Below are 26,389 nucleotides of genomic sequence, written 5' to 3' on the forward strand. Positions count from 1 at the left end.
GAGAGAAGTGCAATACCATTCGACGTGGGTGTGCGCCCGTGTACGTACACGTACAATGCGCCTGTACGCGCGCTCAAATCGCAAAAGTACGCGGAATTCCGCCGAGCTCTCATCGACGTTACAATAACCGCAATATATCCGGAAGCGAGGCTGTTTCTTTGCGATACGACGCAGGGACCTCCGAGGAAGGAGAACGGTTGAGGACGGGGGGGAGGAAGAGGGGGAGGCGCAGGGGGGGAATTGTTGGATGCGACCTAGTAAGTGGGTGCCGTCACCGGTGGTGGGTGCAACAATGGCGAAATATAAATCTAAATCCCAACCGCCATCCTTCCTGCTCTCCTTTCGCCCGCGTACCTCCGCGACGTCTTCATCTTCCTCCTTCGTCTATTCCTCGCGAGCCTCCCCGACGATGCTCCCCCGGTATGCACGGTCTTTATCCTCGCCCGGGAATTTCTCTCCCGTTATTCAGAACTCCTGGCCTCTCTCTTTCGCGCTTCCTACCTCTTTATAGTAGTTTTCGTGCCGTTCCTGTCTTCCGCTTTAATTCGCCTTACGCAGGGGCTTCTTCATTTCTCGCACCACTTTGGATTTTATCTGCATACAAGTCGTTCCAACAAGGTAATGGACGACAAGTTAAACAGGAAATGAAACGGAATACATCGCAAATATTACCTTACTCCTTTTTTCCTACATTTTCCATATAAAATGTATTTCTATATTTTTACCGCACATTTGTGAAAGATTTTGTGAAATTAAATATATTTCTACAAATACTTTCGTTTGTTAAGAAGAAGAAAAAATTATAATATAATTAATATTTTTTTTGCCAGATGTCATTCGCATAATAAATCGAATCGTGTGTAATAAAGGGATCGAAAAAATGGAATCAACCATCTCATGAATTTTAGCATTAAAATAAAATATGAGGTCCCGTCACTGTTATCATTTTCTATCAGTGTTACGTCCATGTCATATTATGTATACTGCAAGATGTGATTTATACGTGTGCATGGACCCGTGAGACCATATGATCTCGGATACCTACGAGATCGTCTCCTAATTCTTCTCTTTTGACTTATCCTCCGTATCTATCTTATTCGTTGCATCGCTCTAACCCCTTTTGCTTCAGTTTCTTTCTCCCAACGGTACATATCACGAGTACTCATTCTTCTTAAGACCATTTTCTTTGTATATATATTCAGCCTTTCGCGCTCCCACGCCTTTCAGTGATTTCCCACCGGTCTTTCATTTTATTTTACGCTTCCGGCACTCTCGTCCGGTGGTATTTACTTACTATTAACAAAACACGCGGGCATTATACCTTATCGCTCCCTTCAATATTTATCCTTCATTTATTTTTGTCGACTCTGCTACCGTACACCATGTTCGTCGTATCTCTCGGAAATTTTGCCCGCTGCAAATTTCGCCATTTGCATACTTTTCTCCTCTCATCTCCTTCATTAAAGATATCTTCCTGATCTGATTTCTCTATGCTCTTGCGTTTTTTTGTCTGAAGTTATTCCGATGTTCAATCTACTTCTTTGTCTTAATCAACTTTATTCCGACGAAACGTTCCTCTTATCCTCTTTCGCACTTATCAGGGATCGTTCTTTATTCATTCATATCCCTTGATCTCGAGCTCCCATCTTTTATTTTTCTCACTCGAGCCATCTCTTTTCTTCTCTTATTGTCCTACTCGTCTCCTTTCGAAGTCGGTTTGTACACCAACACCTTCCGTCACCGCTTGCACCGCTTTTTCCGTATTTTTCCAATTTGCCTGAAATCGTTTTCTTTCTTGGCCGTGATCGGCTTTACCATCGGTTTCCTTTTTCCAGCCGCTTTTCTTTTCGGTCGCGCACGGTTTACTTCGTCGCGTCGACGCTTAAAATGCTCGTCCGTTTTAATTTTCTCGGGACTCTTTTGCTTCCTGTATTTATCCGCTTTACTCCAACCACGTTTTATCCGCAAGCGTACTTCATCTCTGCTCTCTCACACTTTTTGAAATTTGTCTTTTTCGATTTACGTTTTCCCGAGAGGAGAGTCTTTTTCTCTTCTTTTTACCATATCAGGATGTGTTACATTCCATTTGCTCTTTCCAATCACTTTAGTCTTGATCCACTTATCTTAAGTATCTATCCGTTTCACTTACCTATTTTTTCATCTTTATTTACTTTATTTTCACGTCACCGTTCCTCTCTTTTCATTCATCGTTTGATGTTTCTTTTGGCGCCATCAAGGCAACATCAAGGCTGTACATTTATTCTTCCCTCATCCACTTTACCGCTCCGTCTTACTAGTCCCTTTTTCTTATTCTATCTCGACAACGACTACGTCTATCTGTCTCCAACAAATATGTACTACTCTTACATGCATTTATGATGAATTGTTTTATATACTTTTCTCACTGCTGTTATGCATTCTCGTATGAATTTCGTATCACGGCATGAGCGTCCATCAACATTTTATGTCGAGAGAATGTTATATCTCTCAAATGGATATGTAAGATATCATCTACGAATCTATTAGAGTGTCTATGGCATTCATTTTGAGACGTGACTTTTTGTCTAATTTTGATTGTAATTACAAAAATCTACCGTGCAATTGAATATTAATATTGCAAATTAATATTTCGATATTTAATAGAATCTTGTATGTATTCGTATTTATATTACGTTTAAAATAAATATGAAGAATAGCGATATTAAATAAATAAATATTTCGGTATTTGATATAGAATAACAGTTACATAAAACACGTATATTTTTTCTGTGCAGGAATCGCTTGGAAAGCAACACGGAGCACTGGAATGCTTTGCTGTTATCGTTGCGCGAACTCATTGAATGGGTGATAAGGAAAGACACAGAGCTCACCGGATTGGGACCCGTTTGCGGCGATGTGGCTGCGCTACAAAAACAACAAGTAAGTTACCGAATGTTGTTTCGCGCATAGATTTACTCGGGTTCCGTCTCGTCGAATCTCAGTTAGTCCGCGTAAACCTATAAAAGTACGCCAGAGGTTTACTTTTTCTCGGCGTATTCGTTATCTCGGGAAGACGAGCACACTCCATTTAGCATCTTTCTCGGCAACACGGCATCAATCTCGAATTTCGGCATTCGAGCCAAGTTACCTGAATATGGCTTATATATATAAAATCGATTCCGCGTAGTCATCCTTTGAGACGCTTGCGAATTTCCGCCTCGGAAGCTGTACAGACGAATAGAATGTAATTAAGCACGAGCTCATGTGCTATCAGGCGAGTGTTCAACTGTCTCTTTGAAATACGACAACTCATGCGGAATGAATGTTTACGTATTCTCACCACGTATGAGCGTCAAGCTTCATGGAAACGCACGTTTCAATTACTAGCTATTGTCGCGTCAATTGTCCGCTAAACGCTTTGATTGAATTCATTGCCGATTTTACCTGATTAAATTAATTTCCTGCTCGCTAAGTCTCGTTTAATAGAAATTTCATTTTTATCTTAAGTATAATAATAGTTTATCTTAAAAAAATCTTTGAGCACTGTTATATTTTATCTCTCCCTTATATTAAAATAATATTTTTAGTAAATTATAGGTGTATATTAGTACTCTATTTAAAAATAAATTAGTATTGATAACGTGCTCTATTAAATAATTCTCTCGTTCTATCGAATTATTAACCGTTAATTGTTTTAAAAATTGAATATGGTGGTCCAAAATTAGACGCACCCGTAGATATACGTCAATGCAACCGTGCTAATTTATACCCTAGGATCCTTCGCGATAGTACAAAGGCACACTAGTAGTTTGGATTAATCCAGATTAGAACGTGCGTGTTGCCGGCAGAAGCGTCTGTATCATATACATAGATAGCGAGTCCGAGTGTACGTAGGTGATAAGCCGCATGTCCCTCGACCAGATCCTCGATGTCATCGTGCGGTTAGATCTGCGTATGTATTTGTCACTCGCGTCGTAGAATACAGGAAATTGCTATCGATTATCCTTAGTTGCTCAAGCGAGAGCGTAAAGTGATCAACCGATTGCATGCTCATTCGATATTGGCCTTACGCAACGATCTTCTCCCGTAAATATGATTGCCTTGAGACGTTTAACACGAAAATGATATTAATTTGTCGCGATTATCGCGAAGAAAAAATAAATATATTTTAATATACATTTTCGCATTTATCAATTTATATAGAGATTTTCGAAGTGGAAGCTCTCGGACATTTTTTTCAGTATCTTACAATGTATATTATTATAATTAAATTTTGCAGAAAAATATTATCGAAGCTTTTTAACTTGATTTTTTTTTTATAGTTACGTATAATAACGAAATAAATAAAACAATCAAATTATAAATTATATGCGTGTTACTAGTGATATAACAAAAAAAAAAAAAACAAAATTGCAAATATAATTTTGTCTCTTCGCGAAAATATTATAAATATCGAAAAGTCTATTTTTTGCGTAACATTTCACTGCAATCCGAAAAATTTAAGCATTTCGTTTTAGAGAGTCGGATTTATACAGATTTGCGAAAACGTTGCTCGGGATTTGCACCGCAGCAGTTCCTACGTACGTTCTCCGCATTCCTTCAGGTACAGAATCCGACTCTCGCTCTGCAACCCCCGACCGTGTTTTGGAGCAATTGTTTCCTAATGTAATTGTTTATCCTGTTCTCTCCGTAGATCCAATTAAGATCATTTCCCCGACACCTCAAACGTTTAATCTTCTCAGTTCTCACAACTGTTTACTTTTTCTTTTCTTTTCTTTTTTTTTAAATTCACTCCCGAAATAACGTGACGATTTAAATGAACGAGGTTCCTGTAATTATCGTTGACGAAATTGTCGCGGAATTATCGCTGCGGTTTGAAATTTGATGCGCCATCGTTGCGCTATCGGGAAAATGCGGTTAATGTGAATCGATCATACGCAGATCCAATTTAAATGACTTGCCGATAATTAATAAATTCTTCCCACATGCATATGCATCGATTTTAAATAATTTCGCAAATATTTTAAACATGTATATCTCTGAAATTCTCGGGTGTTTACCTCGAACGAATTTTAATTATGCGTTGTTGATTTCATTAGCGCTTGACGGTGAAGACACGATGTTTTTTCCAAACGGTTGAACTCCTACGCTCGTTCAGAATAGTGTTATAGACATTACCCTTTCATTTATTCATGTTTTCTGTAATTAAATCTGCTTTAATTAAATTAATGGATATGTATATCAATGGCAGAAAGTGATGTCTGTCACAGGCAACGAGTTTTGCAATCGTCAGAAAATATTCCAAAAATTAATTTAGTAAGCAGAGCAAAAATTAAGTATTAATTGCGTATAATCAACTCATTTGCAAGTCTAAATCAACCTCTAAACATTAAACGACATCAAACGACATTATCTCTCATTATCAAAGAAACTTTGCGATTAATCCAATTGTAGGCAACTAATGAACCAGAATAGAGAGTAAATGTGATGTATTATTGTGCAACGCTGATACAACAATAATATAACGCTTACGCGACACTGCATATGACAAGTGTAATTCTAGCGTCATTTCTATCATAATAATTATTTTACATGCAAAATCTATTTTATATCGTTAAAATACATTTTCTGAAATAAATTTCTTGATATTTTTCTACGTCAACGTACGTTATATTTAAAGCATATTTCTCTAGAAGTCCGGCGAAAAATGCGTAAATTGAAATTTACGATGGCGCATATGAGCGTAAACGCGATCTTGAATTATATAAACGTTCGCAAAATTTTCGCATAAAAGTGATCTGGCAATGGCAAAGCGGTTTCATTCGATCAGACTCAAAACTGCCGCATTGAAACGGCTGCTCATCTCGGTATCGAAGTCGGAACGACGGTGGCGCGTAATTAAAAGAGCGTTTATTGCGTCCACGCAATCGGAATGAAAGCCGATCGCTTTCGCGCAGTTAGTCGCCGTTGCAACGACGACGTAACGAGCATCGACGGTCGTTTCTCTTACGCAAGCCGTCCTGAAAAATTCTATTCGCCCGCGATCAATATCCCGACCGTCGCGTAAACTCGCGCGTCGTTTCATCCGACGACGGACGCGCGCGCCTGTATTTTACACATCTTTTGCGGGAGTACATCCGTAAATCAAAACTGCCACGATGTATAACGAGAGTCTACAGTGGCGATGCTTGGATCGAGAATTTGAACGTATCGATTTGCGGCAGGTCATCGATTTGCTTTCGAGGTAAATCTGCCTCTGAATCCGCGCTGAGAGCATACACTATCGGTCAAAAGTCCATGAAATCATTTTCTGGTAATTTTCGACTCAACTTAAAAGTTTGTGAATTTTTAAAAATTTATTAGAGACAAATTATATATAAGTGTATAATATTTTTATGTATCTAATATTTTATATATCTAATATTTTGAATTATTATAAGTCGACATAACATATTAATAATGAAATTATTTATAATTGAATATTAAAATGAGGAAAATTAAATCGAATCGGTAATTACATGTATTTATTTTTTAATATCGTAAAAAATTATAAAAAAATAATAACAAATATGAAATTTTTAATTCTTCAAAATAGAGTCTCTCTTTGCTTTCAATACTGCCGCACATATTCTTAGCATTTTTGAGTTTTTTTTTTTAAATTCGGTAATATAAACATTTATAAATAACTTTAATTAATATAACGCATTTTAAACAGTATCGAATCAAATATTATAATTGTATATTAACTAATTTTAGAAGCCAAATAATAAATAATATACATTTTTCATATTTTATGAACATAAGTCAAACAATTAGGAAAAAAAATTTAATCATTTTTCTGTATTTTTTATCCAATGCTTTTGATTGGTACTGTATGTGTCTTTTAATGGACGCTCATATTCGTTTTTCGTCAAGCACATTTTTACCTTGTGCCTCTATGTGCGAACGATTGATATTTTTGTTTCGTTGTGCCACGTCGAAATTTCCGTACGCTTTCCGTACGCGAGAATGGTCGCGTTTGGAAGTTATTTTTCGGAGGAGCACTTTAGTCCACTATCACCTCGGAATTTATGCCGGTATGTTTCTTTCGGGAGAGCCCGGATCTACCACCATAGAGTTACCCCGATTGTTTACGGAGAGGTCTGTCGACACTCGTAACATGTGAAACATTTAACACCCAATGGTATAGGACTCGCCGTGCATCAGTCGTAAATAAAAAATAATATGCCTTCGTTGAGAAGAAATCTATTTGAAGAATGATTATGGCCGTTCTATTCTCGATATTCACTTTTAAATTTATTAATCAGCCAATTGATCATTTAAAATCCCCTTATTTTATACTCAACTAAACGAAAAGAAATTTAAACATTTAAGTGTTTAAATTTCTTTTCGTTCAATTGCATCGTTCGTATAAAACAGACAGTTTTTTTTCAAAGAATTATATAATGCATTTACATTAAAGCAGTTTTATTATTGATTATGCTACGCTCATAAAATATGAGAGAAAGAGCAATTTTATTCTATAATAAAATTGTTGTGAAATTAAATTGTTTATCATGTAAATATTTCCTCTTTTTTGTCGTCTTGCATTATGCATATTAAATATCAGACAAAAGGCTTTTCTTTTCTCGTGGAGCTTTATAATAAAATTGTTTTGAAATAATTTATTCCCGTTTTCGATATCATAATTGAACGGATTACAGTTAAATGCTGAAGATTCTTAACGTCAGTTACACATACATTATTATGATACACATCAGTACATTGTGTTGCCGTATATATCTTGTAATTAATCTCTTATAATATGATAACCTCATTGATAAGACGACTCGTCATCTTGCTGCAAGCAATTAGAAAATGTTCAACTGTCTAATTGAACGGATAGTTCTAATTTAGTCGTCCCAATTTCTTTATTAACGCCTTATGTGTAACTAGCAACTAAGCGTGCGTCATAAATTTTCATTCAATTTATAATAAGAACATAAATATTTATGATTAATTAGTTCATAATTAAATTTGACAGCGCCACAGAAAATATTTTATTCGTTGAATAACAAGAATAACAATATATTTGTATCAAAAAAGCATGATTTACACGTAAACTGGTGAACTAACAAAGACTTTGGAAGAGAAATATCTGTACAATGAGAATTACGAAAGAACAAAAAAAAATAAAGAATAAACGCAATGAGATTTCTATCACTCACCGCGTGTTGCGCCATCACTCTTCGAAATGGGAAGCGAGGAAAGAAAATAAGAAAGATATAAGAATGATTAATGATCAGTATATCATGAAATCTGTGTTCTGCAGAACACCAATTTAACCAATTTATTTAATAATATATTTTTCTTCTGGCAGATTATATCTCTTCTTCAAAACTTATCTCGCAAACTCCCAATTACTATGAAGCAAGTGGCGATAAATAGCTAACGATTAATAAGCTCAAATCATGATATAAATTATTGTTTTATATAATTTTGTTAGATTTATAAAAGCAAATTAGAAAAAATGATATTATTAAATGAAGAAAAATTACGCAAGATTGTCTTTATTTGTTGTGAGATATTTCATATATCATGTTTTTTATTCCTTCAATCGGTTTGTAAAAGTATAAATAGATCTACATTCATAAAGAAATATATGTGTGATTTTATTCTTAAAAAAACAATCGTTTTTTATCAGCAATTGATACAACGTCCATCATAATTTACGTTAAAACACTAAAAAAATCGTGGAAAATAACATCGATGTAGGATTGAAAAATAGAATATTAAATAATTTAATTTATTTCGGGTTAGGTTAGGTTAAATATAACGAAAATACTACGAAAATACAAATACAAAACTAAATTACGAGCGTCTGTTACGTTGGTTAATGTAAAGCAATCGCGCGAAAACAATCTTTTTAAAAAACTCGAGCAAAAAAAACGACAAAAAAAACCTTCTTACTTCTCATTCGTTTCGTTTGCGATGAATTTTCTTCTCTAGCGATATAAAAAAGAAGACGGAAACTAGATGAACATGTCGTCTGGTCGTCTTTCGACACGCCAGAAAGAAACTCGCGACGTTTTGCCCGCAGCAAATCCTTAACCCCACGAACGATGAGAAATAATCTCGTTAACTAGCAGGTGTGCAATATCGTAAGAGTGCCTTTTTATCCACTCGACTTTTTTTCTCGTTGACTGCAGTGGACTAATTTTCAAGTCCGCTGTACACATCACATCAACCGCAATTACGAAATAAATTACATATGTTGATGTTCCTGCATCGCGACACAGTAGTATATGGATGATATTGCATATACATTGTAAAATTCTAATATAAGAATATTTATTATTTAATTTTTCATTATCCTGTTATTTTGTTATATTACAATATATTTAAAGACTTATAGAATATACGCATTTTTTGTCATTAAATTCCATTATTTAAATAAATTCAATATCTATTACTTTTATGACTATAATATAAAATAAATTGATAAAGAATTCGGCTCTATGTATTTAACAATATGATAATTAAGAAACGAGCGATTAAGAGCCAAACGCGGATGGTAATGCGTAAATTTCATAAATATTAATTGTTCGCGAAAATTTTAAACGTGCACCAAAGCATTTATACATATATTTTACTTGGTGTATATATCAAGATATAGATTCTCATGTTTTGAGAATTCTATAAAACTTCTCTTTACCCACCCTGAAGAGATGTAGACAAGAAAAATATCGGGGCGAAGTCGTTTAATCGGGAATCGAACCCGAGTCTTTCGCTTGCCGGGCGACTGCTCTTACTATAATATAAAATATAATATAATATAAGAAAATCATCATAGAGTTAAATTCTACAAATGTATATAATTATGATATTTTTCTTTCCAATATACCTATTTTATTTTTTATAAATATATTTACCCTTTTTCTATTAATTACTTTGTTTATTAGATTAATTGATATATTAGAATTTGCAAATAATGCTGTTAAAGTAATGTAAAACGATAATGACATCATTCCAAGGTTCCATCTTATTTATTGCAGTCAGCAGACGAATTTAGTCAAGGCAAAGTGATTTTTTTAAAGCCTCTTTCGCGACGAAGAGTTGATTCGCCAAGGGAAAACCTGGCACTGCACCAGACACCGATGCTCCTTGTCTCGTTATTTTTGTTTCACGATTTACGTTTCTCCTTCACAGGACGACCATCGTGGCTTTAGAAGACAGCTGGAGGACAAACGACCGGTCGTGGAGAACAATTTGCTGAGCGGCCGCCAGTACATCGCCAATGAGCCTCCGCTGTCGGACACATCGGACTCTGAAGGTACGTGAATTATGAATTATATATAAATCGAGAACTTAACGATTTTTCTTTAACTTAACTTAACAATTTTTAATAATACATATGCTACATATTACAATAATGTAATATATTAATACACGTAATATTTTATGATACATAATATAAATTATACATAAATCATAATCTAATGATTTTTCTTCAAATTATAATTAACAATTTTTAATAATATATTAACATATGTGAAAGATAGTATGCAAAAGACTGACAATTTTTTTCTAATAATATTTTATGATACAGAATATTATTAATATATTATGATACATAATATATTATTTTGCAAATAGAAAATGTTTTCTTGATAATAATAAAAAAACTCAAGAGCGTAAATTTTACACTTTTGAGTTTCTCGTAATATATATACCCTTCTGAGTCTGAATTTTTAAAAATTACTTTCGCATAATATCATAAAAAAAAACTTCAAAATCGCTCCATTTTGTTCGCGCCAACAAACATCTCGCGAAAGAACAAAGAAAATCGGCGAATATATTCATCGTTAGTTCCGTGAAACCACCTCATAACGCAAGACTGAGTTCGCCGATAGTGCTCAGTAATTAAGAACGGTAGTGTGCCTTTCAATCTCATCAATTCGCGCTTTTATTCTTGCATTCGTAATTTTTCGTACCAATTACCGGAGGCAGGAACTTCGAGTCCCAGTCTATCTCACCAGTCTATCGGTTTGGAAGAGAGCACAGGATTTTTTCCCTCTCTTTGTTTCTGTCACCGTTTGATTTAATTAACGAATTGTTACTGCCGCCATTGTCCTTCCGTTAGTATTCCCAGTCATGTTATTTTAATCTATAAAAAGAGACGCTTATCAAAAAAATCTGCAATATCTGATATTTCCTTTTATTATTTTGGATGGCATAAAAAATATAATGTGGAGAATATAATAACAGTATTGCTTAAACTCGAAAGAAAATGTCTCATATTTTTTTTCCTAAACTATTGATACGATATTTTGATAAAATTAACAAGATTTTAAATGAATGTTCACTATATTTGTCATAATTTGTCACAAATATGAAACATTTTATTTTATTTTGCTCTTCCTCTGCGTAAACTCGCGATTGTATTTTAATAATTCACACCTTTTCTTTCGAGTTCGTAAATTTTCACATTGAATTGAAAATTTTATTGTGCATATTCCGAGTTGTTGAAAGATACTAACAAATATTTTGCTCTCTTTTTTTCTCTTTTCTTGGCCTAACTTGCGAGACCAGAAACGAGCTTCATTCTTTATTGTCATTCCCTTTTCAAGTATAACAAGGGAGAAAAATGCGTAACTGCGACGCCTTGAGCATTTCATTTATATAATCTCATCGAGATATAAAAATACAGATATTTAAAAAAAACTCACTAGATATCTGATGTGAATTATGTTTTATTTTATAAATAATTTACAAATTTATAGCTAAGAATAATTCTCTAAAAATTGATCACAATTTGAGAATAAAGAAATATGTGATGGTCTATAATATCAAATATAAAATAGTATTTCAAAAATTTTTCATGTCATATATCAAACTTAACTTTATTATATTTATATTTATTTTAATTTATCCTTCTTTGCTTAGAAAGTTTTGAACAAAGTTTGAGGATTAATGATGATTATTATTTACAAAGATATATTTAAATGTGTTATGCGAGAAGTAAAACCTATTTTATTAAAAATACACCTAATTTATATTTTAATCTAAATTTCGTTTCACAATTAAAAAAAAAATAAATTTTTTTTTATTATTTATATTGGAGAGTATTATTTTTATAGTATAGTCTAATATAGTTATGCAAGTATCTTTTATATAATCATTACAAGTAATTTTTTTCTTACAATATCGTATTGTATCGTAATATCATTTCAAGTATTCGGAAATAAAACTTCTAGCAGACGGTATTAACGCGAATCTATCGGGAACCGATATGAAGCGTTTCTAACCAGTTACAGGCGTACGCTTTCCAGTTTTCGTTCTGTATCAGCAACTCTGAGTTGTGAAATTTAGACGAGATGTTTTATTCATGTTGCACCGTCTCTGATTGAATAGGAACAGGAAAAATGAAGTAAGGCACTAAATAATACATCGAGATGAATCCAATTTCTTTGATTTGTTGAAAATCGAACGTGGGACGAGATTTTATTTGAAATTATTTTAATTATAGTTTTTTACGATACACTGCAAGTCATATCTTATATGAAGCGTAATATAAATTTAATATGACAAGAATTTTAGTTTGATAATTAAATTTCATCGATGCACTTTCCATCACGCGAATCAAATATTTTCCAATAAAAAATCTACGTGTGACTTATAAAAGAATAAAGTGCTAATTTTATCTATAGTTTGAATGCACTTTGTTGAGAATTTCATTCTTAACCTTATATGTAAAAAAAACTATAGTTGTATTTTTGTTTTTCGTGTAAAACTTGCACACTGTATTTATTGATATTTTTATTTAATTTTCGTAAGAAGGCGAGTATTTGTACTATGTGTTGGCTAGAAAAAGAAATTATTGCGGCTAAGTAAACGTAATTCCGTCGCAAACCACGTGGGATTTTCAATTGAATTACAACTATCGTAGTATATCGATATCGATGGAAGACGACGCGGAGGCTTTAGAAGAGATGTCCCCGAGAGGGACTGAAAACTTGTAGGACTTGCTGGAGTCCCGGAGGAAGATACGACACAGTTTGCCATATTCCTCTCTCAACTGCTATTGCGTAATTAGTCAATAAAAGATACTTATTATTCTTGGAATAGCTTGTTGTAACGTAACAAACTCGTTTTTTCATCTCGGAAAAGTTGTAAAAGTTTTTATGGCAACATAAGTTGTTTAAATCAATTACATTTAAATGATTGATTGTTTCGAAATTTATTATTTACTCTATTATTTATTATAAATGTGGAAACATTTATGCAATGTCTTTATTGTAATTTTTATATGTTTTTCAATAACGCTAGAGAGAATTTATAGATTATTAATACACAATAAAGTGTTATATGCTCAATGAATAATACGCAAAAACAATCATTATTGAAAAAATCAATTTTTTTAAAAATTGTATTTAATATATTTTGAATTAACTCACACGTATCGATGTCATTGAGTGATTGTGTAATTACCGTCAGAAAATCGCGCGATTAATGGTCAAATATCGAAATAGCCGATCGACGATAATTTAAGCAAGTTTTCAAAAATTCATTAGCCTTCGTCAAAACGAGATTTAATTACTTGGAAAATGTGTTCGCGTAAAACTCGCTAATGCTGGTGTCGTTAAACTATATTCAGTGCCAGATTGTACATATTATGAGATTAATTCGTAGAATTAATAATCAATACTGTCCGGTAAAAAAAAAATATATACAGGGTGTCCCATTTTAATGCCCCACCCCAAATAACTTTCTTATTTTTAATTTTAGAAAAAGATGTTTCAGAAAAAAGTTGTATGGTTTCGAGGGGGACATAAGATGGTACCATTAATTTGATCTTGAAGAGTCACATGAAGGTTACGTGAAGATCATTTTCAATTTCTTAAATGGAACACCCTATATATTTTTGCATATTCTTGTAGCTTATCTCGAGAGCTTTCCAAAACACTATAAATAAACATTTTTTCATCAAGTACGTTTCGAGTAATGAGGCTTGAAATCATTTCTTAATTTTACATAAACCATAAAATATCTTGTAAAATATTCATTTTTTGATTATCTTACCTTAATACTTTTATGTACAAAATAATGAGAGAAATCCATTGGTGCAAAGAAAACATACAGTTGTTTTTAAGAAAAAAATATGTAATTTGCAATTAACAATTCCATATTTTTTCTTAAAAACAACTGTATGTTTTCTTTACACCAATTGATTTCTCTCATTATTTTGTACATAAAAGTATTAAGGTAAGATAATCAAAAAATGAATATTTTACAAGATATTTTATGGTTTATGTAAAATTAAGAAATGATTTCAAGCCTCATTACTCGAAACGTACTTGATGAAAAAATGTTTATTTATAGTGTTTTGGAAAGCTCTCGAGATAAGCTACAAGAATATGCAAAAATATATAGGGTGTTCCATTTAAGAAATTGAAAATGATCTTCACGTAACCTTCATGTGACTCTTCAAGATCAAATTAATGGTACCATCTTATGTCCCCCTCGAAACCATACAACTTTTGTCTGAAACATCTTTTTCTAAAATTAAAAATAAGAAAGTTATTTGGGGTGGGGCATTAAAATGGGACACCCTGTATATATAAATTTTTGATATATGCAAAATATTCGCAAGAAGGCTTGAATGAATTAAAATGGTATCTCAAATAGAGATTTCGTGAATCTCAAACTACGCAGCAATAAATACGTTTCTTTAAATTTGATAAGAAGCAAAAATAATCATATTTTCAATGCATTTTAGCCAATCGTTTAGACAAAATATATCATCATTGAAAACCATTAAACGTTGGTTATGTCATTTTATATTAGTATCATAAGTTGCAACTGTATCTGCAATATTAATAATCGTTATTCGAACGAATAATCTCTCGGTATCACTTCATCTGTCCACGAGAGTTATGTTCGATGACGCGGTTTCCAGGGCCTCGATCATTGTCATTCACCGTATTTCTTGTAATATCCAATGTAAGATCTCGGAATACCCGTAACGATAGCTTCGCTCTGCGTGCGAGAAACGGATTTGATCCCAATAACGTGGGATGTGCGGCTCCTGCGAGCGAGCAACTACGCGCAGCGGCCGCGCGCGATTTCGCTCATTCCATAGGAAGTCACGTTTCGCGAAACGTGCCCTGCATCGGCTGCTGCCCGGCCGCGCCGCACAACGTCGATAAATTTCCGGTAGAATAACATCGCACCGTAAGGCTAGATTATACGGGGTGAGTCACAGAAATAGCCTTCTAAAATCTTCATAAATATTGATTTTATGGAGAAAACATTTCGGACAAAAGTTAAATAATTTTGAAAGGACTACGTCTTGGTTCCCTTCGTTTTTTTTGGTTTTTTTTTTTGGAAACTTTAAAAACGTCTTGGTGGTCATCTCAAGTTTTTTTTTTATATGGAAAACCTTATTTCTGATTAATCATTATTATAAAAAATGAAAAGACGAATTTAAGCTATAATAAGCGTGGAATAATTGAAATGAAAATAATTAGAGTAATAATTTTTCGAAGAAAATGAATTAATTTTATTTATTAAATTAATGACGCCTCACTATATAAAAAAAATTAAGATGACCAAAATGTATGCTTTTCAAAATTAATTAATTTTTATCTTAAACGTTGTTCTGTAAAATCAATATTTATGAAGATATTCTAAAAGGCTGAGTAATTCACCTTGTATAATTCCGACGTTGAATTCGCCAGCGCAAATTATTCGCGAACTTCATTCGTGGTTCCCGTGTTCGGTCGATCGGAACGAAACTAGAACTTATTGATGTGTGGAATAGAGTTCTTATCGGTAGAATTGTTATCAATGTCAAAAAAAGATAAATTATATTTTATATCTACTATAAATATTTCGAAATATAATAAAGAAATTATTAATCATGCTTATATCTATTTATTTATTAAATTATTATTAAATCAAAATTGATGTACGCATTTCTCCGATATATTTTTTATGTCAAAATAAATGAGAGAATTCTCATTTTATTCTAGGGCGAGATAAAACATTTGATAAATTCTCTATAATTTTGGATTTATATCTTACAAACACATTATTACGTCCGCGAATTGAAATCGATTGGACCATACATCTCTCAAAACGCGTCAATAGTTCCTTCCTAGAATGATCGATCAGACGGAAATAGTTGACCTGGAATAGTTTTGCCTCTTCTTAATTGCCATTGTCGTAGCTAGGAATATATACGATGTAATTTTCTCATACTGTCAGAATACTGTCAAGAAGAATAAGAATCTTCAATTATACTATTCAGAATAAGAATCTTCAATTATACTATTCAGAATAATTAGGAAGTCCTGAAAGGATAGATTGAATCAAGAATGTTGTAAATTAGAAAAGTTAAAGTACTTTATACGTACGTGTCGAAAGTCAATTTTTCAATTGCTTTTTAATTCAAATACTAATTTATAGAAAATAGTTTCTGACAAATCAAAGTTCTTCATTACTTTATAGATTGTGATAAATCAAAGTATTACTGATTTTTGGTTTAATATGTATATTCTTATATTAATCAATTATTATTTAATTGTTTATTAGACAATTAAATAGCTATAAATAAATAAATTGCATATATATTAATATTTGAATCATTACAATTACGACGTATTATGAATTATAATCATGATTTTGTAAGTGCGAAGTGAGATGAAAATGTTGCATTTTTGAAATCCGAGGCTTTTGACATTTTCATTCATATTGCTCAATGACAGCCGCGGGATTTATATTCCACTCTTTAGAGAACCTCGTCGTTATTTCCGCCTTCGTCACCCACTTCCTACTTAAATCTGAATGCAGTGTGGTGAAGGAAGAAAGAATTAGCGTGACACTCCGGGGATGTGGATTAAAATGAGGTTGGGAAAGAGTCAGCGAACAGGAACTAGATAAACTAGCGGCGTACGTGTTCGGAAAGTAGAGCGTCAACTGTTGAATAGATGGTTTAGTAATGAAGAGCACGGTCGTCTAATTCAATTCGCTGTAGACTGTTTTCTGAAACGTTTTTTTTGCTCGATCTACCTTGTTGTTTCCCGCGATCGTTCACTTTTTCGCATTGCTTGTTCCTTTAAAGAATGGAAACTGCATCCGACTGGTTCATTCCATCTGTCAGTCCCTTACCAGGGAGATCAATATGTGATAACGTGAGAAGAAAATCTTAGATTGTGTATATTTCTTGCGTATACTCTCGCGAATATTTTTCAAATTATAGAGTTGTACATTAAAAAGTTTCTCTTTTTTTATTTTTATAACAAGTTTCCCCTTTTTCTATTTTAAAAGACAATATAACTTGAGAGAAATTATCATATAAATTTGATTTTACTTTTGAATCAAGGAAGATCGACGAGAAAATTATGAAGCACGATAAAATTCTGATTAAAAAGATTTTATCTTTTTTAAAATTTGTAAAGTATGTATATTTTTTGCTCGCAATATGTTCATATTTCGTATTAATAATTTAATTATTAAATGCATCATGCGCAGTTACACGGATATATAAGATGTATAAGTGCAATACATACAACAGAATCATCGCAACAAACTACTCGCATTTTCCGCACGCGGCAAACATTCGCCGCGCTTTTCCGCGAGTTGTTATCCATTAGCCGTTACCTAGATTGATCGTTCAATCTCACGTGACCCGGAAGATAATCACGGCCACGCCTGATGTCCTGTCACGAGCAAATCGTTTTTTCCCCATCTTTTAATATCATCGGTGAGCCTTTATCGTGGGATTTACTGCCGAACATATCTCCCTGGATACCCGTAAAAATGCCGTGATGGCGCGCTCGCGAGAAACCCTTTTATTTTTCACCAACCGGACCGGGAACGCGCGTAACGAAGCGTAGAGAAATGGTCGAAACCCGGGTTAGCTATCCGAGCCTATCGCCAGGAATTAATTGTCCTATGAATCACGCATCGTATCATGCAGCGGACAGTTTTTATGTGCATGTTTAGCATTGATAACGCCGATGCTGTATACCTATGCGCGCCTGCTCGTTGGTTTCCTATCTACCGCGTGTTATGTTGATTTATGTTCGCGATGTTACCCAGCTGGTCTTCGCCGCGATTCATCCTGCGCGTTCGCGTTTAATCGCCCGACCGCACGTCGGATTTATCGATCGACAGCGCTGAGGAATCAGCGAGAAGAGATATTTTTGCGCGATTCGATCGGTTCCTCGGACCGCTCTTTTTCTTTCGCGAATACGCGCTGGTACTTATGGAAGCACAGACTCGCATCGGAAAGATGCGATCTTGAATGCATGCGTTGCGTTAGTAACTCTGATGCGATATAATATTATATCAGGATATATAAAACATTTTTTTTCATCGCATGATGTGAGGTATTACATGCGTGCGTTTCTATCTTTCCAATATTTTAAAGCTTTAGAAAAATATTGGCAATTAATTAATGTTTGCTACAAATTGCTGAGTGTCTCTTCTTTCATATGTACACTCAAAGAAATTTTTGTTGATATAGATAGATTTCTAGTATAACAATAAAAACTTAGCTTTTTTGTATCTGTTAATATTGCTTATAATATGTAGAATTTATAATTGTAAATCTTAGTGATATCTTCTAGATTCAATTGCCACATATCATTGCGTTGGATAAATATGAATTTTGATGCTACAAGTAGAATGATTTTTATGAAAAACGATTTTTTATATATCACATGTCAAATTTTATAATAAATAAATTAACCGACGTCACAGAAAAACTTCCTTTCTCACTAACAATTGAGATATTTATGTCATTTCGATTGATCAAGTGTAAAATGTATGCAAAATCATCTATCTATTTCAGTTAAATTTTCATATCCAGGAAATTATTGTTATAATAAGACTATTTTGTTAAGCGTATATTAAACACAGTAAGATAAATATTCTTCTCAGAAAAATGTTATTAATAAATATTATTTTTTAAAACACATAAAATAAAATATTAATACAGTATTAAAATAATATTTTAAGAGATCTTTGCTATTTTTATAACAAACATTGTATCGCGTAGAAGCCTCAATATTCATCTATATTTGCGAAATAACAAAAGCATATAACTAAATGAAAACTAGAATTGTGTAGGTTTGCTCTGGAAAATGTTTAACGGTTTATCCTCTGTTTGCTTTCTCTATAGCAGGCAGAGAATTGGACGGTGATTCCAGAGGATACAGAAGCGCCGAGGAGCAGGCGCGCGAATTGACGCGGAGCATTCGCCGCGAAGTGAATAAACTTTCGGAGCAGTGGAACGCTTTAATCGAACGTAGCGATGCGTGGAAGCGGAAACTCGACGACACCTCTAACGTGAGTACCTTACTCCATTCTTACTTACACAGAAAGCCGCTTACCTTCGAAATGGTATTCCCTGATATGAATACCAATTTTTGTCTCTCGTCGAAATCAATTCCGGATTTGGTGCCCGAATCGAGTATATACTCGGATCAAAAAGCTATTTTGAGGTTTTCGACGCGCGAGAAATTATTTTTTTCCTCGAATATAAAGAGAGACAGAAATAATATAAATTGCAAAATTACGCGAATAATGCTACATGGTTTTTAGAATTATTAAAGTTAAAAATATATTGCACACATCGATTTTAGAATTATGTAAGTAAAGCTGATTATCGATGATAGGCATTTTGCATACGCAGCATTGCAATTTAAAGTAAAGATGAATTATGACGAAAGATTAATCGATAGTCCTCGTATAATCTCTATTAAATGAACGTATAAGCGAATATAATTGTCAGAGATAAAATTGATTGTTAGTATGTTAATTAAGTACAGATTTTTAGATACTTGTTGACAGGAAATTTGTGACTTATGATACATCTCAATGAACAGATAAGAAAGATGATGTTTGCGAATGAGTTTTGCAAGAATTAATTGATATTTTGATGCTGGGCATAATATGCAAACTTAAATTAAGTGCGAAACTTAAAGTTTCCTTGCAGCTGTAAGTGAATGCGAAAACTTTGATTTATATCCTTCCCCTGCCGCGATAGAGATAAGTCTATATAATATTAAGTACTATCGAAAGTAACTTTAAATCAACTTTTATGCAAAAGAAATTTAAACTAGATTTCTGTTATTTTTATTTGATAAATATTTTCTCTCCACTAGAAGGAAAAATTCAAATAATTATACATATCATAAAAAATGCGAAATAAATAATAATAAATAATACAAATTTTTCGCATTTTTTTAAATCTTTTAATGACAACGGATAAAAAATTAGACTGATTTTATTTTGTTACTTTATGTCAAATAACAGTAACAATAAGCAATACTTCAAAATTATGGTTATTATTTCGTATTTTTCGTTTTTCATGGCCTCCAATTGTTATAATTATAGTCTGTATAAAATGAAAGATATATTGTATCGATATCAATAACGTTCGACGAGTCATGATAATCGTAAGAAATACCAAGTATTTGATCTTAACAAGAATTTTACAAGAGGCCAGTGACGACATCGTTACGAGGCTCAATTTTTCCATCGTATCGCTTTATGATTGCTATTGCAATCTTCTCTATGAGAAGTTCCATTTGTCGGAACGACTTTGCGCTTTAGAGGGAGAGCAACCGGACCATTTATTGGCGAGTACCGAGAAAAGACGTTCGGAAACGAGCTGCTTCGTAGCAAAGGCGATTCTTAGGTGCGTTTCTGGCCAATCGACGCTCGTGTCGCGTCTAATGCTACCGAAATCTCGAGCTCACGTCTTTTTCGATATCGGAAATAGCTCCTATTTCCCGAACGTTCATTTAATCGGAGCTCTACTTTGTATCGCGTGTACGTCAATTGCTGGATAGGGACCACAATATAACTATCCTATGGAAATAGGGATATATCTTCCATTATTATAGAAATACAGAGACTATCATTTCTTACGAATTTCGTGCGAATTTCTCAGAAATGTCAACTTAATTTCGAGTCGAATATTGGAGTAGCGACAATTTTTTAATTATAATTAAAATGGAATCTTTTTATGAATGTAGTTTTTAATTAAAGGAAAGGAAATCTTATTGTTTATTTTTTTAAAATCTCACAGTAGACTTTACTTGCTCAGAAATTTAATTAGACATGTACCAAGATGTCACGTAACAATGAATCTTAACGTTTTCACACATATTAACGGAAGATCTATCTATTTGTCGAATAGGAGAAGGGAAATGAACAGTGAAAGGGTTAAGGCGCTATTTAACGTCAAAGATTCAGGAGTTGCTCGTACAGACACGATTAAATATTCAGCGAGGAAAATTCGTCGACCGACTTCATCAAAGAATACGCTTCTCAAGTTTAATGCAAACCTTGGCAAGAGCACCATCTCGTGTATACGTGCTTGAGCGAAAAGAGCTTCGGAGCAACCTTCCTCCTGGAGGAACTGTTTATAAGCATCGCGGAGCAAAGAGGTGAGGGATCCGATGTTCCTTATCCGAGGAGGTCGAGAATTTATTATAGGCGACAGTGCGACGAGTGTATTCGCGATGCATCAATAATCGTATTCGATTCGCTCTCAGGTACGGGCATCGATCGACGGATCCGAAGAGCATAAACCGCGCTTTCAGGTTGCTCGCGCGTCCCTAAGCTTGTATTCACGTCGTTGTCGAGGTTTAATGCATCCTTTCGTGGATGGAATCGCGTTGACTTCCCCATTCATGGTTCCTTCATGGTCTCCCTCCGTCGCGCGGTTTTCCTCTTTTTTTGTACGACATCACACCCTCGGTCTCATAAGCGGTTTTACGTTTTGCGTCTCTCGTTCACATGAAAGGACGATACTCGAGTGCGGTTGAATATTCCGCGGCTGCGTTCGAGAATTTATTATTCGAAAATGAAATTTCTGCGGCGATAGCGTTTCCGAAATAGTTATCATATTTTCCGAAGCTTTTTTCACGAAAATAAATAAAAAAGACAAAATTTTTAATTTTACTAATTTTTTAGGATATTGACGTACGCATTTAAGACGTATGTACTTAATAAAGATTCATTATCATATTATAAAAATTCTGATCATGATTTTGTTCAGAAAATTATCCAACTTAATTACATTCACTTTAATTGTTTTTGATTAAAATGGAATTCAGACAGGAACTTTAATGTAATTATTTTATTATGACATTTCATCGAAAGAATAACATTGATTTTTTGATATTTCGAATTTTTTTAAGACAAAATCAAACCACATTGTAACGTCGATGTGCGAGATATTCTCGAGTGAGACAAGATGCCACTAGTGTGATTCAAATCAAATGGAATTCACGATACGTGCTCGCAATATCGGCTGCATCACGCACACTGATCACATATAACAGCTTGCGTACATCGATAATGCAGAATCACACGACGAAGAGACGGTGATGTCGATCGATCCTCGATTTGATCGGTTGTTATTCGCGAGTGAACTGATTATCGGCTCTATTCGCGGGAAAAACGTTCGACGATTCGCAATAAAACGACGACAACGGATAATTGATAATCTTGATTCGGATGGAAGCGCGCGGAAGGTACGCTAATTAAAAAATTTATCGGATACACGAGATAAACGTCGAGTGTGATGTAATTAAATCGTAATAGACTACTAAACGACACGATAAGTTGGTAATACAAATTGTAGAGTATTAATTAACTTTATGCGACATTAATAATCGTTAATGTCAATTTGTTAGTCAATTACATTGCCGGGGAATAGCTTTTGTATACTTTGAATATATGCCAGCAATTGGAATACTCTCTTGACCATAAACGTTGCTGGATGATGGAATCATTAGCGTTAATAATTGAAATTTTTTGCTGCATTAATCTTTTTATTCATCTTAAATAATTTTATTTTATTAAAAAAATTATAGCCTCTGACACACACACACACAAAAGATTTAATCATTAGAAACATTAACATAATTCAAAAATAATACCATATAATATTGAAAAATATCCTTTCATTATTGAATTCATCAATGATTTTTTTGCATAATTTCTGAGAATTTCTATATATTGGATAATTGCATAAGTTCGTGCCCGATTTTCATAGATGGCATTAAGTTATTGCATGACGGAGTTCTATTGTTTTCGTTTGGTAATATTGCTTGCACCGGATAGGTGACAGTGTCTTATGTCACTTTAGCATCAGGCATTGTTCAGATAAGTCCATTTGTGCATAAGAGAAATTATTAAAAATGGAGAACGAAAAGGTGCATTTGCGACATGTAATGCTATATGAATTTCGAAAAGGCGTGAGTGTTGGGACTGCACAAAAAAACATTCAGAGCGTTTATTTGGACCGTGCTCCTGCTCTCCGGACAGTCAAAAAGTGGTTTGGCAGATTTCGAAATGGTGATTTTAACATGGAAGATCAACCCCGCTCTGGACGGCCTTCTGGCATTGATGACGACATTGTGTGTGCCTTAGTGGAAAAAAACCCAAGGATTACAACTGAGGATATTGCTGAGAGGCTGAACATTGATAATTCAACCGCTTTTCGCCATTTAAAAAAGCTTGGATACGTTTCCAAGCTCGATAATACGTGGGTGCCGCATCTCCTGACTGAAAGGAATAAGCTGAACCGCATGACTGTAGCCCTTTCCCTTCTCGAGCGTAACAAAAAGAGCCTTTTTTGGATCGAATGGTAACAGGCCGATGAGAAGTGGATTCTCTACAACAACGTACAGCGGAAGAGGACATGGAAAAAAGCAGCTGAAGGAGCAGAACCCGTCGCAAAAGCTGGCCTGCATCCGATGAAGGTGTTGCTGTGTGTTTGGTGGGATTGCAGGGGAATTATTCACTTCGAGCTGCTCCGACGCGGCGAAACAATCACGGCGGACAAATACTGTGAGCAACTCACTAGACTCGATGCAGCTATTCGAGAAAAACGTCCGGTTTTAGCCAATCGAAAAGGCATCATCTTCCATCACGACAATGCTAGGCCACACGTCGCCCAACAGACGCTGCGAAAACTGCAGGAGTTGCAATGGGAAATTCTGCAGCACCCGCCATACTCTCCAGACATTGCGCCTTCAGATTTTCATCTGTTCCGGTCTTTGCAGAATAGTTTGAATGGCAAGAATCTCAATTCCGAGGAAGCTGTCGAAAAGCACCTTACAAACTTTTTTCAAAAAAAAACCAAGTTTTTTCTTCAAAAATGGAATCGACAAGCTTGTAGATCGTTGGAAAACCATTGTAGAGGAGAATGGAGACTATATAATTGATTAATAAAAGTGTATTCTTTAAAATATAACCTATTGAAGTTTATCTTTAAATCGGGCACGAACTTATGCAATCATCCAATATAATAAAAACATTCACATAAAAAACATTTAGATACTAAATTAATTAAAACAGAACATTTTTAAAGTAAAATTAAAAACTAAAAAAATATTTGTGAAATTGATGTTAACATTTTATCTTGTAAAATATATGTCTAATACAATAAATTGCATTATACTTTTATATTCGAATAGTTGACCGTATTTTTAACTGAGATTTAACGAGTTCGACGAAGAAGATAATAATTTTGTTTTAACGAGCCTTAATATAAGTCGACCCGCCAGTGCCCAGGAATTCATTTTAATATAATTCGAGTGGTCCATCGATTATAAGCGGGAACAGCTTGCGTTCTTTGGAAAAGATAGTTAATTCGGTTCATCTTTGGTTTATATTCCGATATTTAATAATACATTTATAGTTTATTATCAGAACTTTTTCGCAAAATATTTGCTTTTAATTCACGAGAAGAGTTCTTAATTTTCAAAGATTTAAAATTTTTATTTTGTTTCGTTTGATTACTTGCAACTATCAATTTATCTAACTTGAATCCACGATACATGGTTAATAAATTTATCATAATCATTAAAATTATCTCTTATATAAATTCGAGGTTTTTTATGACTCTTATCTATCTCTACCTGCATAATTTAATAAAATGTTAGATATATGATGTATCTTAGAGAGAGTTCCTTAGCCAGCTATTGCTTATATAAAAATTTAATTTAACGGCTATAAGTCTCAAGAAATTCATTCCGTTGCAAATTATACATGAACGCGGTTGTCGAGAGACTCTCCGATCGCTTTCAGTAGCCGATGAAGCTTAATTGCAAGATGAATATTCATCAATCCATTTATTTATTCTCGTTACGAGTTGAAGTAACAAGCAACTTACTTAATTTCCTATTCGATCTGCGCGCGAGCCGTGTCGATAAAATCCTCACGTTCAAGTAAATAAGCTCTTCAAAGGCGATCGAGAGTGACTTTTTGGTCGTTCTGTTCGGTTGGAGGTGTTCCCACAACATCAATGGACTATTAATAACTAACGCACGTTTATCGCTCGAAAGTAAACGGACCGGTGGCTCGACGAAAGCGTCAGCCGTTTTGAATAAATAGAAAAAAAATACTCGGCGGTAGTATCTGTCGATTAAAAGTGCATCGAGTTAACGGTTATGTGACCGATACGATGTACCCGGAAGATCAAAGTTTCCGCGCAATCAAAAGAGTCTGTCACGAATGCATAATTCATGAACGAAACACAATTTAACTTTTAAATTCCACGTTTTCTCGCCGCAATTCCTTCTCCCCCTTTCTCCCCCGTCTGTTCCGCCCTTCGTCGCGCTTTAATTATCGGCTATCTAGTAATTACGGACGACACCTTCTTTTTGGTCGTCGATACCGCCCAAGATACGCCATGGCCTTATATTAATTTGACTTTCTATATACATCTACTATCATGATATGCCGGATCGTCCGAAGTTGTCCTTGACAATGCAAACGAGGCAAAGCGAAATGTTTCCCGAATAATCGGGAAATCGCAATAAAAACAATCGATAGTTGGTCGTGCGAACGATTGTCATGCGACTCCACGGAGTTCTGAATAAAAAAGTGTCGAGATTTTTATATTTTCTAAAATCGAGACTCGTTTGAATTTAGAGATATGCTGCTTTAAAATAGGCGCGATCGAAGATTTTTTATTTTTTTAATTAAATTTTAATAATCAATGCTTTTTTAATGCATAACAAATTTTACAAATAATAATTGAAATACAAAGATTTATGATACTTTCCCAATTTTATTTTTGAATTTTCCATTTGTTCTTGTCAATGATTGTCTTATTTTTCCACAATCTATTTTAATCGAATAAAGAAAATTGTTAAATTTGTCTGAAAGTATCTCAGTTTTTTTTTGGTACTGAAAATTTATTTTATGTTGAAACAAAGTTTCTGTATAAACATATATTTTCTTTTAAATCGTGTCGCTCTTCGAAAGTTTTTCAATATAGATGAAGAATTTAACATGACATCCGAGCCACTGTAATTTTGCAACTGTCGACAATAAAAAAAATATTGACATGTATTAAAAGTCTTCAGAATTAATGAATGTGCATTATTTACTACGA

General features: G+C 33.9%; 1 protein-coding gene across 9 annotated transcripts in view; it reads left to right on the plus strand.

Moving 5' to 3' along the window:
• The window catches only part of LOC105258998 (dystrophin, isoforms A/C/F/G/H), a 426,695-nt gene that overhangs the window by 344,703 nt on the left and 55,603 nt on the right, over window positions 1–26,389 (plus strand). For 8 of the 9 annotated variants that reach the window (XM_011270646.3, XM_011270641.3, XM_011270647.3 and 5 more), the window contains 3 exons: window positions 2,775–2,919; window positions 10,168–10,291; window positions 19,148–19,314. In XM_011270646.3, coding sequence (XP_011268948.1) covers window positions 2,775–2,919; window positions 10,168–10,291; window positions 19,148–19,314 — 436 coding nt within the window. The remainder of the gene's footprint in view (window positions 1–2,774; window positions 2,920–10,167; window positions 10,292–19,147; window positions 19,315–26,389) is intronic. The other variant, XM_025415317.1, reaches the window with a different exon arrangement.

Source organism: Camponotus floridanus, unplaced genomic scaffold, assembly GCF_003227725.1.
Source record: "Camponotus floridanus strain SB8 unplaced genomic scaffold, Cflo_v7.5 scaffold12, whole genome shotgun sequence".
Classification (NCBI taxonomy): domain Eukaryota; kingdom Metazoa; phylum Arthropoda; class Insecta; order Hymenoptera; family Formicidae; genus Camponotus; species Camponotus floridanus.